The sequence below is a fragment of the Triturus cristatus genome, chromosome 3_2 (assembly GCF_964204655.1).
Source record: "Triturus cristatus chromosome 3_2, aTriCri1.1, whole genome shotgun sequence".
NCBI classification, from domain to species: Eukaryota; Metazoa; Chordata; class Amphibia; order Caudata; family Salamandridae; genus Triturus; species Triturus cristatus.
Genome location: NC_140584.1, coordinates 781483564 through 781503591, shown reverse-complemented (window position 1 = coordinate 781503591; position 20028 = coordinate 781483564). Strand labels below are relative to the sequence as shown.

Sequence of the window (20028 nt, the reverse complement as noted above, 5' to 3'; positions counted from 1 at the left end):
GGCAGGCGAAGGCACGAACCTGACCAGCCAGCTGAGGGAACCGATATTTCACACATACGCCACATCCTGGACACATACCGGCGTGACACCAGGGGCATCAGCCAGGTAGTGTCGAGCCTCACAGAGATGAAGGGGACCCTCGACGAGATGAAGAACCTGCAGGCCAAGCAACATGCCAGTCAACAACAACACCAAGGATGGATGCAGGCAAGACTGGCTGAGCTCCTGGCGGTGCAAACGGACATGAGCCGTTCACTCCGTCGGATCGCCGACAACATGGGCAACCCTCCCTGTGCCACCAGGCGAAGACCACCACCAGCCACAGGGAGGGAGGAGGAGGAGGATTCGTCCGACGGAGCATCACAAGCATCGTCAAGGCCTGCATCTGAGGGTCCCCCCAGGAAGGTGGGTGATCCACGGAAAAGACCGTGAGAGTCAGCGGACCATCCACATCTCCCAGGTCACCTTGCCTGGCACCTGGCCCTCTGGTGCAACAGCAGCAACTCATCCAATGACATTCTCTGCCACATGGACTTGCTGGTCAGTCTGACCAATGATGACCAACACTGTGGTCTGGACTCTGATGACTTCCAAAGCAAAGGATCCCATCTCCCCCTGTGAACTTTGGATTCTATGCACCAGGTAGAGCACCTTAGTTTATCTACCAAAACACGTACCCCACCGTAAATAAAAATCTTTATTTTTTCATGAGATGTTGCTGTCATTTTGCATTAGTCCACAACATATGTGTGTGTAAATGTCAAACTATGTCTGAGTGTTGAACTAACTCCACCCATCCATACCCTGGGATCTGAGTCTGGTACAGGACACAAATGGGTCACAATGTATAATTCAGACATGGAGCACAATACTCACCTGTGATGTCCTCAAGCTGCTGAGGGGGGGCTTGCAATAGTGTGCGGACAGACCTATTTGGAAGAGTATCATTAAGGCGCAGAGGTCATGGCTCATGTGGAGGTTCCCGGGGAGGGAGTCCCAGGTATGTGTGGCCAGGTGGGAGGACTACGTCCTGCATGCTGGAGTAAGGTGGATGTGAAGAATGGTGTCCAGGGCAAGGTTGGATGCATGGAGATGGCCCAACGGGGTCTCGTATGACAGTGGTACAAGGTTGGTTTTGGTTCGGGGTTGTGGCCTGCCTCCTGAGTGTGGGTGTGTAGTGTGAAGGTCATCCTGCAGCAGACAGTGATCCATTGCAGCTATCGCTGCTGGACGTTGATGTGGCTGGTGCGCCGGATGTTGAAGCTGAGGTGTGCAGATGCACCCTGGATGTGGACAAGTTTCCCGGGAGTTTGGATGTGCCTGCTCCGTAGAGGGCAGGGCAGTATTTGACACGGATGTTGTCATGGACCTGGTGGATGGTCCATCTTTCCTTGGAGTGAATCTATCTGGGGATCATGTGCATAATGCAGAGGGTGTTGCAGTCTGAGGCACAGATGCTGGTGATTAACATGGCAAATGTGAGCAAGCAATCCATGATGCACACCATCTTGTGCGTGTGGACACTGGGTGCTTGTGCAGGGCTCTTGCGGCTGGGACACAAGCAGTTGACCCAGCTGTAAGGGGACAATCCTCAGATGTTGACCTCAGTCCTGTACAAGTCCTGCCTCAGGTGGCTGATGTTCTGCCATTCATCAATGGATCTCATGCAATCTTGAATATTGGAACTGGCAATGTCTGCGTCCTTGGTGAGGGTGAGGAGCACCTGGCTGTCAATGGCATACGAGTTGATGATGAGGTTGTGTGCGCATGTGATGGTGGAGAGGGGGGTCCTGGACACATTGTAGATTGACACGCTGAGAGATGATACCTGTGCCATGTGCCTGACGACGACACCATACTACATGCAGAAGCCTTGAGTCCCACTCCCATGGCCTTGCTGGGGTACAGAGCCGGTGGGGAGTAGGAGGGACATGACCTGGTTGGTGTGACAGGGCCTGGAAGGCGTGGCAGCGCTGTGTAGGCAGTCGGAGTTGCACACTCATCATGCAAAGGTGTTGTGTGTGCGCTTAGTGTATGCCTGAGAGCAGGCGGGAGATTTGTGGATGGACATTGCTTGGAGGGTGTCTGCAACATCACACTGTAGTGTGATGTGGGTCATGCAAGGACCTGAGGGTCCTGCAATGTGCGCGTTGCATTTCTGTCTCTTCACCTTGCCCACAGCATCATCGGAGGACACTGAGGGAGACACCTGCACGGAAGTGGAGGAGCGATCCAGCACCGCTGCTACCACTGCTGCGGAGTCTGCGGGAGCAAGTGGCACGGAGGGCGAGGGGAGTCAGGCGGAGGACCTGTCTAGTGACTACACTGACTACGACGCAGACGGGTCCGATGCTGAACTCCTTGAGGGGGCGGAGGCTGCTACAACACCTGGCAGCAGCACTACATCTGTCACCGCCCCCTCCATTCCCATCACCGCCCTCCCAGTTGCTCCGGTCCCTTCTGTCTGTGCTAGGCAACACGGTGTCTCCTTCGTGCCAGGCACTGCACCCCCTGCCCCTGTCCCCCCTGCTGCCCTCACTGCAGAGTCTGTGGACATTCTGCGACAGTTGCAGGTTGGACAGACATCGCTGCTGAATGTCCTCCATGGCCAGACCCGAATGATGATGCAGATGGTGTCGTACATGGAGGGCATGTCATCAGCGATGTCTGACCAACGGATGTTGCTGAGGTCCATGGACTCTTCACTGACGGCAGCAGTGAGTCTCCTGCAGCGCTTCATCCCCCCTACCCCTGCACCATCCACACTTCCCACTCCCATACCTGTCCCAAGCACACACAGACATTCACAAGCACGCACCCCTCCAGACACAGCCAGCACACCACCACGTAAGGGCAAGCGCACTCCTCCTGGCATGCACACTCAGGGGGATGAGGGCACACCCACTGGGTCTGGGGCACACAGGCATACACGCAGCCACAGTCCAAGGCCGCATGGCGCACTAACCAGTCCCTCCAAAGGCACTACCCTCGGCTCCCCTACCACACCTCCAGAGAAAGAGGCCTACTTGGTTGTGCTGGGCCTCAGCCCCTCTGTCTCTCCAGCCCGCATACGCGAACGGCACTCCACGTGTAGGGGAGTTGAGCCCCCCACCCTGTCCCCCCCTCCCCCAGTAGCGCTGCACCCCATCACTCCACCCTCCCCCCCTCCTTTGAGGCTGTGTTGTCTTCGGGTGAAGGGGAGACGCTTGACGACCTTTGCAGCAGTGTGCAGCACCAAGCTGACCTCCACCTTTCGCGCTGCCCAACCCCCTGTGGTGGAGGCATCCGTCCCTGCACCCACCACACCTACCCTTCCACCTCCTGTCCCTGCGGTGCCTGGTCCTTCCCCACATGATGCCCCCCCCCCCAGTCGAGGAACCTGCGGGTTCTAATGTGCAGGCAAGGTAGTGGCGACGCGTGGCCATGTGTCCCCCCCCAAGGACTTCATATCTGGACTGGCCATGTGCCTTTGTTAATAGTGTCTGTTGGACCGGCCACACGAAGGGCTTGGTCCCTCCCCGCACGACAGGGCCCGAGCTCCGGCCCACCAGGCATAACCCACGAAAAGCACCTGTACCCCGTCTCCCGACGGATCTTCTGCCCTCGGACCTCTACTCATCACGGGGCCCAGCCCCACCGGCTCCCCCGGCCGGTTCAAGCCGCCATCTTGGGCCCTGCACCACGAGGCCGCGTGGCCTCGGCCCGACCCTAACCCCGGGCCTGGCCGGCCCCGACATCCCGGCACCACCCTCCACCCAGGAGGTGAGCGGACCACTTGGCAGGTCAATGGGAGAACGAAGTGTCAAGAGCTCTTCCCCCCGCCAGGTGCCGATCGCCCCCGCTCCCCCAGGTGCTGGCTCCACCCCCTGCTGGGTGTCTGGACACCTTCATCCCGGGCCCTCCGACCTCCAAGTGCGAGGGTCCGGACATCAAAGGGCGCCTGCCCTATAACTGGGGCAACTCCGGAGCAGGAAGGCAGTTGTATCCTGGAGTCGAGAGACACCGAGAGAACTCAGCCTTGACGGACTACTGGCGCTACCGTAGCCCGCTCTTGTGAACCATCGTCCTGCCTGCTGGCGCTGCCGCGGCCTTCTGCAACCTCCATCCTCGTCGGGACCTGCTGGCGCTGCCGCGGCCCGTTGTAACGACCATCCTCGTCGGGACCTGCTGGCGCTGCCGCGGCCCGTTGTAACGACCATCCTCACCGGGACCTGCTGGCGCTGCCGCGGACCGTACATCGACCATCTTTCCGGGACCTGCTGGCGCTGCCGCGGACCGTGTACCGTCCATCTCAACCGGGACCTGCTGGCGCTGCCGCGGCCCGTACCAACCAAGCCACCAAGCTCAAGGATTGTGAGCTAGTCATCATCTCATCCGAACTACCTGACTGGTAGACAGACTGTCCCGCTACCCCTTACCCTGCTTTGAGAGACTTGAATCGAGGGGACCCCTGAGTCCAGACCTCCGTGTACCATTCAACCGTACCTTAAGAAGTGCGTATAAAGAACACTGAACCTTATCCGTGTGTGGTATCTGTCTGTGGGGGGGAAGTTACTTGTCTGTACGATCGCTGGAGACGGCTCTCCCCGGAGACCTCTCCTCCTGTCCCCGGCCGACCCTCCCGGTCCATCTACCCTTTCTAACAGTGTCGTTAACTACTTTTTATTTCATTGCTGAATAAAGCATTTTATTTTCCGTTTGAACACATTTGCATTTCAGGTATTGATGTGGGTGCTGATGGTCCCGGAGTTGGGGTGGTGGTAATGTGTTATGTGTCAGGAGAAAGTTGTCGTCTGATGCTAATGGGGTGGACCATGGTATCTGCCTGCCATCACAATGTCTCTGCAAGGTATATTTGGTCGTGTGTGCTATTTGTGTTTGGAGACATTGTCCCAAGGACTGTTCCTTCCTCTGTGGCACCTGACATCTACCCTGCAGGGAGTAGCACTTTTGTAGTGCTGACCTGTGTCTAAATTTCCTTTGTTGGTGACGGATCCCTTCAACTATGGCCATGCCTGCTCAGCAATGTCTCCGGCTGCATCCTCTGTGCCATCCTTGCTAGTCACTGTACTTATGTATTGAGTATGTTGTCATGCCTTAATGGCGACAATCAGCATTTTCCACACTATGCATGTGTGTTATCCTAGCCTAGCACACATTTGATACTTGTTCTGCAGGGTATTTGAGCACCTGACTGACAATTGTGGGCATTGTATCTGTGGAAAGTCCACCCTATTCCTTCCATGAGAGGCAACAGCTTGGTGGCTGTCCCGGCACCTGTACATTCCTATCGGTCCTGGGATGTGCGTGACAGTGTGTGTTCCCTTTGACTCTCTTACTGTAGTGGGCATTGACATGAGTATACCGTCTTGTGGCATGATCTCTGTGCGTGTATTGTGCTGCATCAGCCAAGGGTGGGTATGCATGTGTCTTTTGTCCTCACACCCACATGTGTGGTGTCATGCAGTGGGGGAAGGACATCCATCCTCATGGTAGTGGGACACTGCTGTCAGTGATGTGTTGTTATGAAACTATCAACATAGTTGAACATTAGGGATGCGTACATACACCCATGGAGTTGTGCTCATCTGATCATGATCTACACACACCCATGACTCTGTCCACTGCTGGGAGTCCTCTGCACCCACCCCTCACATGTCTCTGTCCACTGCTGGGAGTGATATCCACCCACCCCTCATATGTCTGTGCACTGCTGGGAGTCCTCTGCACCCACCCTCATATATCTGGGCACTGCTGGGAGTGATATGCACCCACCCCTCATGTCTCCGTCCACTGCTGGGAGTCCTCTGCACCCACCCCTCACATATTTCTGTCCACTGCTGGGAGTAATATGCACCCACCCCTCATATGTCTGTCCACCGCTGGGAGTCCTCTGTACCCACCCCTCACATGTCTCTATCCACTGCTGGGAGTGATATGCCCCCACCCCTCATATGTCTGTCCACTGCTGGGAGTCCTCTGCACCTACCCCTCATATGTCTGTCCACTGCTGGTAGTGATATGCACCCACCCCTCATATTTCTGTCCACTGCTGGTAGTGATATACACCCACCCCTCATATGTCTGTCCACTGCTGGTAGTGATATCCACCCACCCCTCATATGTCTGGGCACTGCTGGGAGTCCTCTGCACCCACCCCTCATATGTCTGTCCACTGCTGGTAGTGATATGCACCCACCCCTCATATGTCTGTCCACTGCTGGTAGTGATATGCACCCACCCTTCATATGTCTGTCCACTGCTGGGAGTCCTCTGCACCCACCCCTCATATGTCTGTCCACTGCTGGGAGCCCCCTGCACCCACCCTTCATATGTCTGTCCACTGCTGGGAGTCCTCTGCACCCACCTCTCATATGTCTGTCCACTGCTGGGAGTCCCCTGCACCCACCCCTCATATATCTGGGCACTGCTGGGAGTGATATGCACCCACCCCTCATGTCTCTGTCCACTGCTGGGAGTCCTCTGCACCCAACTCTCACATGTCTCTGTCTACTGCTGGGAGTGATATGCATCCACCCCTCATATGTCTGTCCACTGACTGGTGGAGAAGTGTGGCTCAATGGTTAGAGCGGCAGACCCTGATGCAGAGATCTGGCCCGGGACCAGGGTTCAATTCCCGCCTCGGCGGGTCTTGGGCTCAATTTCATCGGACCTGATAATTCTCGCCTCGGTGCCTACTCTAATCATAGGTCCCACTCTGCAACTCTGGGCAATAGCTTGCTTAATCTCCACAACGGCCCCAGCAGCGCTGGGGATGCCTGGCTTCACCTTGGGGGTGCCCAGGAGTGGACTTTCACAGGGAAAGCCAGGAAGGGTTCCACAGCGGTATGAGTACAAGCGCCAGGACGCCCTGTCGCTGGGGCAGCAGTGCGCTATACAAGTACAAAATTTCATTTCATTTCATTTCACTGCTGGGAGTCCTCTACACCCACCCCTCACATGTCTCTGTCCACTGCTGGGAGTGATATGCACCCACCCCTCATATGTCTGTCCACTGCTGGGAGTCCTCTGCACCCACCCCTCACATGTCTCTGTCCACTGCTGGGATTGATATGCACCCACCCCTCATATGTCTGTCCACTGCTGGGAGTCCTCTGCACCCACCCCTCACATGTATATGTCCACTGCTGGGACTCCTTGGCAGACACCCACCCACCCACCCGCACCCTTGGTGCTGTACACTGCTGTCCTGGCCATGTACACACCCCAATATACTGGTTATATGCTGCACCAGGCCCTAAGCCAACATCCGTGGCGTGTGTACGCCTTGTATCACTAATGTACTGGTGCCCTAGAGGTACGGGTGATGCGGACCGTACCCACGCCCTCAGAGTGTGGGTACAGCCCGTACCACCATTGGAGTGGTGATGTAGGGGTACACGCCGTACCCATGCCCTCAGAGCGTGGGTACGGACCGTACCACCATTGGAGTGGTGATGTAGGGGTACCCGCCGTACCCACGCCCTCAGAGCGTGGGTACGGCCCGTACCACGCGTACACCTACTTCACCACTCTAATGGTGGTACGCGCCGTACCCACGCCCTCAGAGCGCTCTGAGGGCTTGGGTACGGCACGTACCACGCGTACCCCTACATCACCTCTCCAATGGTGGTATGGGCCGTACCCATGCTCTGAGGGCGTGGGTACGGCGCGTACCACCATTGGAGTGGTGACGGGTACGCGTACGCGGGGATTGGTGGACACGCCCCCCGAAGTGACCAGACCCTGGAGGTAATGTTAGGACAGTATATGGTATTTTAAAAATTTGGTGGAGGTTATGTTTCCTGCCCCTCGCCCGCCCTTTGCCCCTGGGTGTTGTGCTGACCTTCTGCGGCGTCTGCGTCGGTTTCTGTGCACCAGGTCGTAGGGTAGGAGGGCCGGGATGACACGTAGGATGGGGTCCATGGCTGTCCGTCGCGTCCCGCAGCTCCTTCTTCGCTTCGTCCTCACTTTCCCGGGAGTTTTTAGCTGCCGTAAAAAATGGTCCGTGCGGAGTGACGTAGGCACGAATCGTACTTGCTGGTCCGTAGAACGCTGCCTGACTCCGTCCGGACGTCACGTACGCGATGTCCCGGATCGGAATCGTGTGTATTTTTTAGCCGGTCGGTGTTTTGTACGACTCGTACGGAAATGTTATTTCTGTACGAATCGTACTTGCGGGTTTGTAAGGTGGTTTACCCGGGTACGAGTCGGACCGAGAATTCGCTCCGTACTACCATTCGTACCCAGGTTTTACAGGATCGGAATCAGCACCATAATGTTTAATAAATGTTTGTATTTCTTTTCATTGTTGTTATTTAAATATATTTCTAAATAAATGTAACTTCAATTATTTATGTTTGATATATATTAATATTTGTTTATTTTTGGTCAGTTTGATATTTATTTAATGTTTTATTTTAAATGTATTTATTTATTTGTGTTTGTATTATTATTGTTGTATTTTAATAATTCTTTTTTAAAATATTGTTATACTTTATTTTAAATATTTGGTACATATAATTTAACTATATAATTGTAAATAATATATTTTTAAGTTTAAATGTTATTTTCGATATTGTTTATATGTATTTTATCGATATTTGTGTAGTCGATATTTTTAATATCGATATTTGTGGTGTGTTTCATTTTATTTCAATGTAATCAATATTTTTGTAAGCTAATTTATGTCATCGATATTTTTATATCGATGTTTGTGTAATTTATTTTTAAACATAGGGTGTCGATATTGTTGTATATGATATTATTTCCACCATATTTCTGTAGGTTGAGGTTTTAGGAGTCGATACTGTATCAGTGATCCCTATTGCCCTATAAAAGTGCAGGCGGCTGCCGCCTGCATTGTGAATGCACGGGAGCATATGTACTAGCCTCTATCGCCACCACAATGTCACTTTTACCGACGTTGTGGTGGCAATAGGGGCTGCGCCTTATGTCCAAGGCAGCGTTAAGCCACTTAATGTGGCTTAACGCTGCCTTGTACATAAGGCCCCCTTTCACGTTATGGTTAGCAAGAAAGGGGTGGGCAGTGGGGGTGCCACCGCAACACCCATTCATTTTGACGCTGCCTACTATTTACAAGGATGTCGTACATAAGAGGCAATGCCAAAATGAAGACTAGCGAAATCCTGGTCTTAACTTGGTGAAACGAAGAGAAATGCATTATTTCTCCTCGTTTTTGCTTTTTCCATGTGTGCTGCCTTGTGCAGCATACATGGAAAAAGCAAAATGCCATAGCTTGTTTCTGTAGAAGAAGGTGTCCCCTCCTGTACGTAAACAAACCTTTAAAAAAAAAGCCATTTTGTCACTTTCATTTGTGCCGCATGTAGCAGCACACATGAAAGTGACAGAATGGCATTTTAGGATTGTTCATGTGCAGGAAGGGACACCTTCCTACACATAAACAATCCTCCCATGCACGCAGACACCCTTGCACTATTCGTTGACGCTAAGTTGCTAAACTTAGCGCCATCGCAGGGGCAAATGCAAGGCTGCACCACACTCTTGTAAATATGGTGCAGCCTTGCGTTTCAGAAGTGGCAGAGTGCAGCGTTAAGCCAAGGAGGCTAACGCAGCGCTCCGCCACTTCCTTGTACATATCCCCCATGGAGCGGCTGCTCCATGTTTTAACATGAATGCGCTGCCCTGGGGTCAGCGCAAGTGCGCGGCTGCCCTTGGGACAGCACATACATCATAAATGGGGCACATAGTGATTGTTTGCGCCCTGTGCACCTTACCCTATTCACAATGCATAATACAGCCCCTGGTAGCAATCCAAAATGGGCACCATGTTGTTAATGCTTGGGGTGATGACATCTCACCGGTCCCAAGAAGCTTTCGGTGAAATGCACTCATGCCGCTGTCACCCTGCAACTCCTCCAGAAGATGCAAAAGTAATTTTGTGCCCAGGCTGCCGCCGCTCATTTTGAAAATGCAGAAATGTGTTCCTGCTGCAGTAAATGAGGTTCAGAATAGATGCTACCCAGGATGCGAGCACAGCTCGCAAAGACTTTTCGACTTCATCCGGCAACCAAACCGAAGTTACAACGACTATCTCCGGCAATTGTTCCTCTACAGTTGATTTTGGTTCAAATTAAGGGCTGTGACTACCCATCATCGTCACCAGTATTAAGGGGGAAAAGGGTCCCACAGCAAGAATGAGCCCACAGCGTAGATGCTCCAGATGCGTATTCCTCAGGTCAAACTCAACAGGTACAGCTCCCAGTTCATGAACGCCATTCAAAGTTCAATCCCCTCTATTTCTGTCCTCAGGATATTCTCTTGTTCGCACACACATAATTCATATGACAATAATCAACCCCCAGCCGTTCAAGTAGCAACATGTAGTGTGTTACATATACAACACCTAACAGTTCAACTACCAACATGTGTAACAGTTACGTCATCAGTGAGACAAATCTAAACATGGCTGGTAGAGCTATGACTGAGCTAACTCCATGTTTCATGTTGGGCTGATAACTCTGTCAATGGAGGAGGGAAAATGCTTTGGAAGCGGCCGGAGTTTGACACAATTTAGTCCCTCAAACCTCCAAACTCTTTGTAGGACGAACCGACCTCCACGACAGATTATTCCTGACAGGACTCCTGCCTCTGCCAAAGTAAATCAGTCCAAGTGGGCAGGGCCGTAACGGAGGCCTCCGCAGCCCCAGTGGTGTGGGGGGCCCTACACAGTTCACCTCAAAGGGGCCCCACTTGGGTTGGCCAGCTGCAAACAAATAAACTCAGAAGCAGCAAGGCAGTTGGGGAATAAGAAATGGGGGCCCCCTGCCTTAGTTTGCTGGGGGGTCCCCTGAGGTTTTGTTACGCCACTGCTAGTGGGTTAAAAGTTTGACCTACAGTTTTGTCAAACATTACAGCTGCCTGTCAATTTTTTAAAACTTTATTTGTTGATTTAATTACAGTTTTAGGTACACTATTACAACAAGTCCAGAGCACTACAGAGGCAACTAACAAATACAGTGTAGAGTTTACAAATTACAATGCCAGCACATGTCAAACTTTTAACAAGTTTTTCCTTTTTGAAATGCAAAATCTTAAACCGCGATATTGTTTAGAGAAAGAAGAAACTAATGACCTCCTCACCATCGAAGTTGTTTCCTGTGGTGTAGGGGTTAAGGTGTTTTATTGCACCTCACATACCAGAAAGGCCATACCACTACAACAGGCTTCTTTTACTTTTATGAGGTGTGTTGTGTGACCATCTTCATCCAGCCCCAATCAATTTAACTCCGCTTCATTTAGGGAATGGAGCATTGCACCACGATGGAGAAGACATTTTTATCGATAAATGACCTGTATCTTCACATCAGGCAAAGCAAGGTCCACACTGTACCTAAGGGCATGAGGTGGATGACCAGGCCCAGAGCTTCACGTCATGTAGTCGGAGCAGCAGTCACCTCAGTGAGCTATGGAGCTTGCTGTGATTTGGAATTTGGGCCATGGGGCCAGCCAGCATCAGCTCTCCACGTGAAGTGTACTGAATGAGGAATAGCTGCCTGAAACTCAACTAGGAGAAAACAGAAATCCTCATCCTTGGCTCCACCTCCTCCGAATGAGACAACACCTGATAGTCCCCCACCCACTGAAACCCACCCACTCCAACGGACCATGCACGTAACCTTGCCATTATACTAGCTTCATCACTCACCATGAATTGCCAGATCAACGTTGTCTCCTCCACATGCTTCAAAACCCTCCGCATACTACGCAAGACAGTCAAGTGGATCCCCCTACCAACTCCAGAAAAAGGGTCACTCATGTACTTGTCACCAGCAGTCTGGACAACGTCAAAGCCCTCTATGCACAAATCAACAAAAACTCCTCTGCAAACTGCAGGCTTTCCAGAAAACCGCAGTGAGACTAATCCCCGATATCCCAAAGCACAACCACATCACTCAACACCTCTGCTACCTCCACTGGCTCCCCGTGAAAAGAAGAATAACTTTGAATCTGCTCACGCATGCCTGCAAGGCCCTCCACAACATCAGACCCTAATACCTCAACAACTGCTTCTCCTTCCATGCTCCCAACCTCCGCTCAGCCGACCTCTCCCTAGTCACCGTCCCACGCTTCTACAGAACCAGAGCAGGTAGAAGGTCCTTCTCCTACCTCACAGCCAAATACCCGGAACAATCTCCCCCTCCACCTCTGGCGAAGCCAGACACTGCAACAATTCAGGAAGTACCTCAAGACCTGGCTTTTTGAATGACCCCAACAGAGCTGCTCACACCCACCCCTCAGCGCCTTGAGACCCGGATGAGTAGTACATGCTACAAAAGCTTGCTTGATTGATTGATTGAGAAGCACACTCTGGCAGGAGCCAGAATGTTGCACTGTGCTCTATGAAAGGAAATGGCAGGAATACCCCATATTTAGCATTATACACACATTCCTGTCCTTTCCTTGTTCTGGTACACTAGCGCCAATGGAGTCACCTTTGTGTCATTGTGCAAGGGTGCCTGTGTTGTTAGCAGGATTGTTTTTGTTCAAGAAGGGACACCATCCTGAACAAAAACAATCCAGAGAGGCATGTTCCTATTTTTACTTGTGCTGCAGAATGCAGCCAATGTAGAAAGATGAAAAAACGAGGAGAAATAGATGTTTCTCCATTTCACCTTGTTATGCCTCACCTGGAGAGCTGTAGCATTTTGACGTATTCCCAGGTCTACCACTAATGCTAAATGTGAAAATGTGCCAAAATCCACGGGTGGATGCGTGGGTACACCTCCTCACTACCCATGGAATTCCTTCTCAGGGCAGAGTAACGCAACACAGTGATTTGCCCTACCTTCCATTACTCCAGATTTATCAAGCCATGCAGGGCCATGCAGAGTGGCCTTCTGTGGTTTGATTAATTTCACTTAGGTATTTCTGGGTCAAGGGCGACACAAAACCTTAATAAATATGCCCACTGGTCTGCAGGTAACGAGGCAGCACGGATGGAGGTAAGTAAAAAGTGAAAACAGAGGGAGGGAGGGAGCAATGCAACACAGAGGGAGGGAAGTAATGAGGCAACACAGAGGGAGGAATGGAGGGAACAAGGCAAAACAGAGTGAGGGAGGGAATGAGTCAACACAGAGAGAGGAGGGAACAAGACAACACAGAGGGAGGGAGGGAACAAGACAACACAGAGGGAGTGAGGGAATGAGGCAACACAGATGGAGAGAGGGAACAAGGCACCACAGAGGGAGGAAGGGAACGAGCAACAAGGAGGGAAGGAGGCAATACAGAGTGAGTGAGGGAACTTGGCAACACAGAGGGAGAGAGGGAACAAAGCAACACAGAGGGAGGAAGGGAACAAGCAACACAGAGAGAGGTGGGAACAAGACAACACAGAGGGAGGGAGGGAACGAGACAACACAGAGGGAGTGAGGGAATGAGGCAACACAGATGGAGAGAGGGAACGAGGCAACACAGAGGGAGGAAGGGAACGAGCAACAAGGAGGGAAGGAGGCAATACAGAGTGAGTGAGGGAACTAGGCAACACAGAGGGAGAGAGGGAACAAAGCAACACAGAGGGAGGAAGGGAACAAGCAACACAGAGGGAGGGTGGGAAGGAGGCAACACCGAGTGAGGGAGGCAACAAGGCAACACAGAGGGAAGGAGGGAACAAGGCAACACAGATGGAGGTAGGGAACGAGGCAATACAGAGGGAGGGAGAGAACGAGGCAACACAGAGGGAAGGAGGGAACGAGGCAACATAGAGGGAGGAAAGAAACGAGGCAACACAGAAGGAGTGTGAGAATGAGGCAACACATAGGGTACAAGGCAACACAGAGGGAGGGAGGGAACGAGGCTAAACTGAGGGAGGGAGGAAAGGAGGCAAAACAGAGGGAGAGAATGAGGCAACACAGAGGGAGAGAGGGAACGAGGTAGCACAGAGGGAATGAGGGAAGGAGGTAACACAGAGGGAGGGAGGGAACAAGGCAGCACAGAGGGAGGAAGGGAATGAGGCAACACAAAGGGAGGGAATGAGGCAAACAGAGGGAGAGAGGGAATGAGGTAACACAGAGGGAGGGAAGGAACAAGGCAGCACAGATTGAGGAAGGGAATAAGGCAATACAGAGGGAGGGAACGAGGCAGCACAGAGGGAGGGAGGGAACAAGGCAACACAGATGGAGGGAGTGACCGAGGCAACACAGAGGGAAGAAGTGAACAAGGCAACAGAGAGAGAGGGCGGGAACGAGACAACACAGAGGGAGGGAACAAGGCAACACAGATGGAGGGAGGGAACGAGGCAACACAGATGGAGGGAGGGAACGAGGCAACACAGAAGGAGGAAGGGAACGAGGCAACGGAGAGAGAGGGCGGGAACGAGACAACACAGAGGGAGGGAGGGAACAAAGCAGCACAGATGGAGGGAGGGAATGTGGCAACACAGAGGGAGGAAGGGAATGAGGCAACGGGGAGAGAAGGCGGGAACGAGACAACACAGAGGGAGGGAGGGAACAAGACAACACAGGTGGAGGGTGGGAACGAGGCAACACAGTGAGGAAGGGAACGATTCAAAAGAGAGAGAGGGCGGGAACGAGACAACACAGAGGGAGGGAGGGAGGGAACGAGGCAACACAGAGGGAGGGAACAGGACAACACAGAGGGAGGGAGGGAACAAGGCAACACAGATGGAGGGAGGGAACGAGGCAACACAGAGGGAGGAAGGGAACGAGGTAACGGAGAGAGAGGGCGGGAACGGGACAACACAGAGGGAGGGAGGGAACGAGGCAATACAGAGGGAGGGAGGGATCAAGGCACCACAGAGCGAGGGAGAGAACGAGGCAGCACAGAGGGAAGGAGGGAACGAGGCAACACAGAGGGAGGGAGGGAACGAGGCAACGCAGAGAGAGAAAGGCAGTGTATTAACCAATGGAGGTTTCATAACATTGGATAGTGCATTTTTCTCTGATCATCACATTTGTTTTATTTATTGTCATTGAGGCTGCACTAATATGATATGTAGCTACCTGACAGTGAAAGACCAAAAAAAACTATACAATATTTTGCTTTTTTTAGTCACACCACTGACCCTGCCCTCACGCTCACTGACCCCGCCCCCATTGCATGCAGCTTCACAGTACCCATACTTTTTTTAATGCGCTTCAACTGCTGGTGCAGATACCCAGGCTCCTCTATTACTTGGCGCACTGTGTTTGTGAAATGAAGCCATGAGTGTAGACCCAGCACCAAACCAGATAGAAGATTTCATGGACAAGAATCCTGAGACATTACACAATAAAGCACACAGGAGTCCCGGTTTCCCATTCTGGAATGTGCCCTTCACACACCCTCCGATGCTCAGTCAACACTCACCCTGTCCTCTTTGAATTCCAGGTGTACTGCCAAGGCCTCGCCCCAGGATCACACCTGGCATCTGCACACAGTAAAGATGAGAACGAGTACCTAAAGGACATCGTCTACTGGCACACACGTTTTCCTCGTGCCTACTGGGTGGGGGCATCGGACTATTTCAAGGTAGTATGCGCCATTACATGATCTTCCCTGGATGCAAGGGGCTGAAGCTGCAAATAGGGCAAGAATTAGGGAGTTTGAGGCAGTTTTTAGGGAAGACACATGATCCGGAAAGGAAAAGGTTCTCAACCACTTACCACCTTCCTCCAAATCAAAAGGTTTGTAATTCAATTGTGGCATGATCGCTTAGAGCCTGTTAAGGGGGGCTAGCTATCAGTAGTGCATCGGATGCAGTGGCACCCAGGTCTAGAGGCCTTAAGGGCCAATGAGACTTCAAATATCGTTTTGTTTTACTACCCTACAAATTGGCAGGCAGCCCCAATTTTCATGCCTTTACAAAGCCCTCGGCAGACCAACTGCCACGCCTTTGAGACTTTTGCAAAAAGTGTGTGCAAAAATCTCTGCCACACATTTTTCATCCAAAATTTGCAAATGATTTTACAGTACCGGCAGCCTGAACCCCGTCATTGGAAGTGGGGTGAGCTGAGTCCCAATAAGAGGAGTGGGGGGAGGCGCTCCCCATCAATGGAAGTGGGGTGAGCTGAGGCCCAACAAGACAGGGGAGGGAGAGGCTGCATTCCATCATGGCAAGTGAGGTGAGCTGAGTCCGAAAAAAGAGGTGGGGGAGAAAGGACTGCAACACATCAATGCAAGTGGGATGAGCTGAGGCCCAACAAGAGGTTGGTGCTGCACCCCATCAGTGCAAGTGTGGTAAGCTGAGACCCAATAACAGGTGGGAGAGGGGGGACTGCACCCATCAATGCAAGTGCGGTGGGCTGAAGACCCATAAGAGGCAGGGCGGCTGTACCCCGTCAGTGCAAGTAAGGTGAGCTGAGTCCCAACAAGAGGCGGGGGCTGCGACCAGACAGTGCAAATGAGGTGAGCTGAGGCCCAACAAGAGGAGGGGGAGGAGGGACTTCACTTCATCAATGCAATTGGGGTGAGCTGAGACCCAACAACAGGTGGAGGAGGTGGGGCTGCACCCCATCAATGGAAGTGGGGTGAGCTGAGGCCAAACAAGAGGCGGCGGCTGCACCCAGTCAGTACAAATTAGATGAGCTGAGGCACAACAAGAGGTGAGCGAGGAGGGACTGCACCCCTTCAAAATAATTGAGATGAGTTGAGACCCAACAACAGGCGGAGAAGGGGGCTGCAACCCATTAATGCAAGTGGGGTGAGTTAAGGCCCAACAAGAGGTGGGGAGCTGCACCCCTTCAATGCAATTGGGGTGAGCTGACACCCAACAACAGGCGGGGGAGGGGTCTGCACCCCATCAATGCAAATGGGGGAGCAGAGTCCCAAAAAGAGGCAGGAGAAAGGGGACTGCACCCCACCAATGCAAGCGGGGTGAGCTGATGCCCCATAAGAGGGTAAAGGGGAGACTACACCCAATCAGTGCAAGTGGGGTGAGTTGAGGCCCAGCAAGAGGAGGGGGAGTGGGGAGGCTGCACCACATCAATGCAAGTGGGGTGAGCTGAAACCCAACAACAGGTGAGGGAGGGGGGCTGTGCCTCATCAATGCAAGTGGGGGAGCTGAGGCCCCATAAGAGGCGGGGGACTGCATCCCATCAATTCAAGTGTGGTGAGTTGAGTCCCAACAAGAGGAGGGGGAGTGGGGAGGCTGCACCACATCAATGCAAGTGGGGTGAGCTGAAACCCAACAACAGGTGAGGGAGGGGGGCTGTGCCTCATCAATGCAAGTGGGGGAGCTGAGGCCCAACAAGAGGCAGGGGAGGGAGGAGGCTGCACTGTATCAATGGAAGGGGGGTGAGCTGAGGCCAATCAAGGGGTGGGGGCTGTACCCCATCAATGCAAATTATAGGAGCTGAGGCCCAACAAGAGGTGGGAGGCTGCACCCCATCAATGGGAGTGGGGTGAGCTGTGGCCCAACAAGAGGCAGTGCAAAGGGGGCTGCAACCCATTAATGCAAGTGAGGTGAGCTGAGGCCCAACAAGAGGGAGTAGGGTAGGCTGCACCCCATCAATGCAGGTGGAGTGAGCTGATGCCCTACGAGATAGGGGAGTCTGCACTCTTTCAATTGAAGTTTGTCAGATGAGGCCCAACAAGAGGCAGGGGAGGGGAGCTGCACCCCATCAATGCAAGTGGAGTGAGCTGATGCCCTACAAGATGGGGGGAGTCTACACCCCATCAATGGAAGTTGAGTGAGCTGAGGCCCAACAAGAGGCAGGGGAGGAGGGCTGCACCCCAACAGTTTAAGTGGGGTGAGCTGAGACCCAACAAGAGGTGGGGAGGGGGCTGCACCCCATCAATTTAAATGGGGTGAGCTGAGGCCCAACAAGAGGCAGGGGATGCTGCACTCCATCAATGCAAGTGGGGCAATCAGAGGCTCAGAAAGAGGCAGGATGAGGGTCTGCACCCCATCAATGCAAGTAGGGTGAGCTGAGGCCCAACAAGAGGCAGGGGAGGCTGCACCCCATCAATGGAAGTGGGGTGAGCTGAGGCCAAACAAGAGGCGGTGCTGCACCCAGTCAGTACAAGTTGGGTGAGCTGAGCCTCAACAAGGGGGGAGGGGTGGGTGCTGCACCCCATTTGTGAGCTGAGGCCCTACAAGAGACAGGGGACGCTGCACACCATCAATGCAAGTATGGCGATCAGAGGCTCAGCAAGAGGCAGGACGAGGGGCTGCACCCCATCAATGCAAGTAGGGTGAGCTGAGGTCCAACAAGAGACAGGTGGGAAGGCTGCATCCCATCAATGGAAGTGGGGTGAGCTGAGGCCAAACAAGAGGCAGGGGCTGCACCCAGTCAGTACAAGTGGGATGAGCTGAGTCCCAACAAGATACAGGGGAGGGGGGACTGCACCCCATCTATGGAAGTGGGGTGAGCTGAGACCCAACACGATGCGGGAGAGAGGCTGAATCCCATCAATGCAGGTGGGGTGATTTGAGGCCCAATCAGATGTGGGGGAGGGAGGGCTGCCTTTCATCAATGCAAGTGGTGTGAGCTGAGGCCCAACAAGAGGCGGGGAGGGTGGACTGCATGCCATCAATGCAAATGGGGTGAGCTGAGACCCAAGAAGAGGTGGGGGAGTGGGGACTGCACCCAATCAATGCAAGTGGGGTGAGCTGAGACACAACAACAGGCAGGAGAGAGGGCTGCACCCCATCAATGCAAGTGGTGTAAGCTGAGACCCTACAGGATGCAAGTGGTGAGGGGGTTTATATTCTATTGTAAAGTGTCAATTTGAAATGAATTAGAAACTGTTATAAAGCAAGTAGATACTCTGGCATAGGGTACCTTCACTTTAATTTGTGTATTTCTAGCACTGGTGTGAGGTCTATACTTCAAAGTTTGGATTGCCATTTTTAGCTGATTTTCCCAATATTGTCCCCAGCATTGACATATCAATACCCCCAAAGCTCCATTGAGTTGTATATCTCAGATCTCCACTCTTGGGGTAAATACCGGTAGCCAAACACACCCTTTCAGAAGCCGAACCGGTCTCAGGGGCAGATGGTCGAATGGGCCCTGGGCAGAGGGTTCAGATGCTAAGATCCTGGATTATGTTAATCTTCAATACAGCTCACAAATGAGGTGAGCCGTGAGGCCAGAAGTTATTGCACCTTCACAGCAATGGCTCTCTTTTTTCCAGCACAGGCACTTTCAGTGGACGGATGGAAGTCTCATGGACTTCAAGAGCTGGCACTCGGAAGAGCCTTTCAGCTCAGGGGGACTGGAACACTGTGTAAGCTCCAACTATAAAGGTAGGTTTTTGCATCCCACATTCAAAGGCCCTTTCCTTTAGGTCTTTCATTTGTTTTCACAAAAGCAGTTTAGTACTTCACACCCATTTTGTAAATATATTTCTCCTTTTATTTAAAATATTCATGGACATTTGTTGAACTTGACCCATATTCAATAACCATTTTATGAAAAGCATGACTGCTTTCACTATGTGCCAGAGTTTCTAGAAGTAGGAGCGAGTTACTCCTGATTTATTCCTGAACTGATCATTCCATGTTTGTAATGAGAACCATACAGAGACTAAATGTTTTTGCTTCTTCTCTTGTAGGTCCAGGACTCTGGGGGGATGTAAGGTGTGACAGTAAACTCGCCTTCATCTGTAAAGCCCCCAACCCTCCTAAGGGCGTGCCCTTCTGCAGGAAATGATGTATAGATGTGGAGCAACCAATGGCGCCCATTCTGTATAGACGGAGGCTCAGACACCAGGGATAGGGAGGAAGGAACCCTCAGGGCCTTGTTCTTGAATGACACAAAAATAAACAAGGTGCTTTATTCACCCATGATGTGTATTCTAACCTCTCACAGCTCAATATACTATCTTTACCTTCCACATCCCTGGCAACAAAATTTGGGATTTGTTAAATTCTGCCATCATAAATGGTGCTCGTGAAGATCTGCAGGTGCCAATGTAGGCCTAAGAGTGACAATGTAGCAGGTGGGGTGTGAGTGTCCCTTTATAGCTCAGTGAAAACCTACTAACTCTAGAATGGGTGTCGCTTATTGTATGGGCAGCAAACGCAACCCTTACTTGGGTACA

The 20028-nt window shown here is 52.3% G+C and overlaps 1 protein-coding gene across 1 annotated transcript in view; it reads left to right on the top strand.

The window, feature by feature from the left end:
• The window catches only part of LOC146858121 (lectin-like), a 91031-nt gene extending 71316 nt beyond the window's left edge, over positions 1–19715 (top strand). The window contains exons 4-6 of the mRNA XM_085646888.1: positions 15370–15510; positions 19120–19231; positions 19540–19715. Coding sequence (XP_085503014.1) covers positions 15370–15510; positions 19120–19231; positions 19540–19637 — 351 coding nt within the window. The 3' untranslated portion in view covers positions 19638–19715. The remainder of the gene's footprint in view (positions 1–15369; positions 15511–19119; positions 19232–19539) is intronic.
• Positions 19716–20028: the final 313 nt, after the last annotated feature.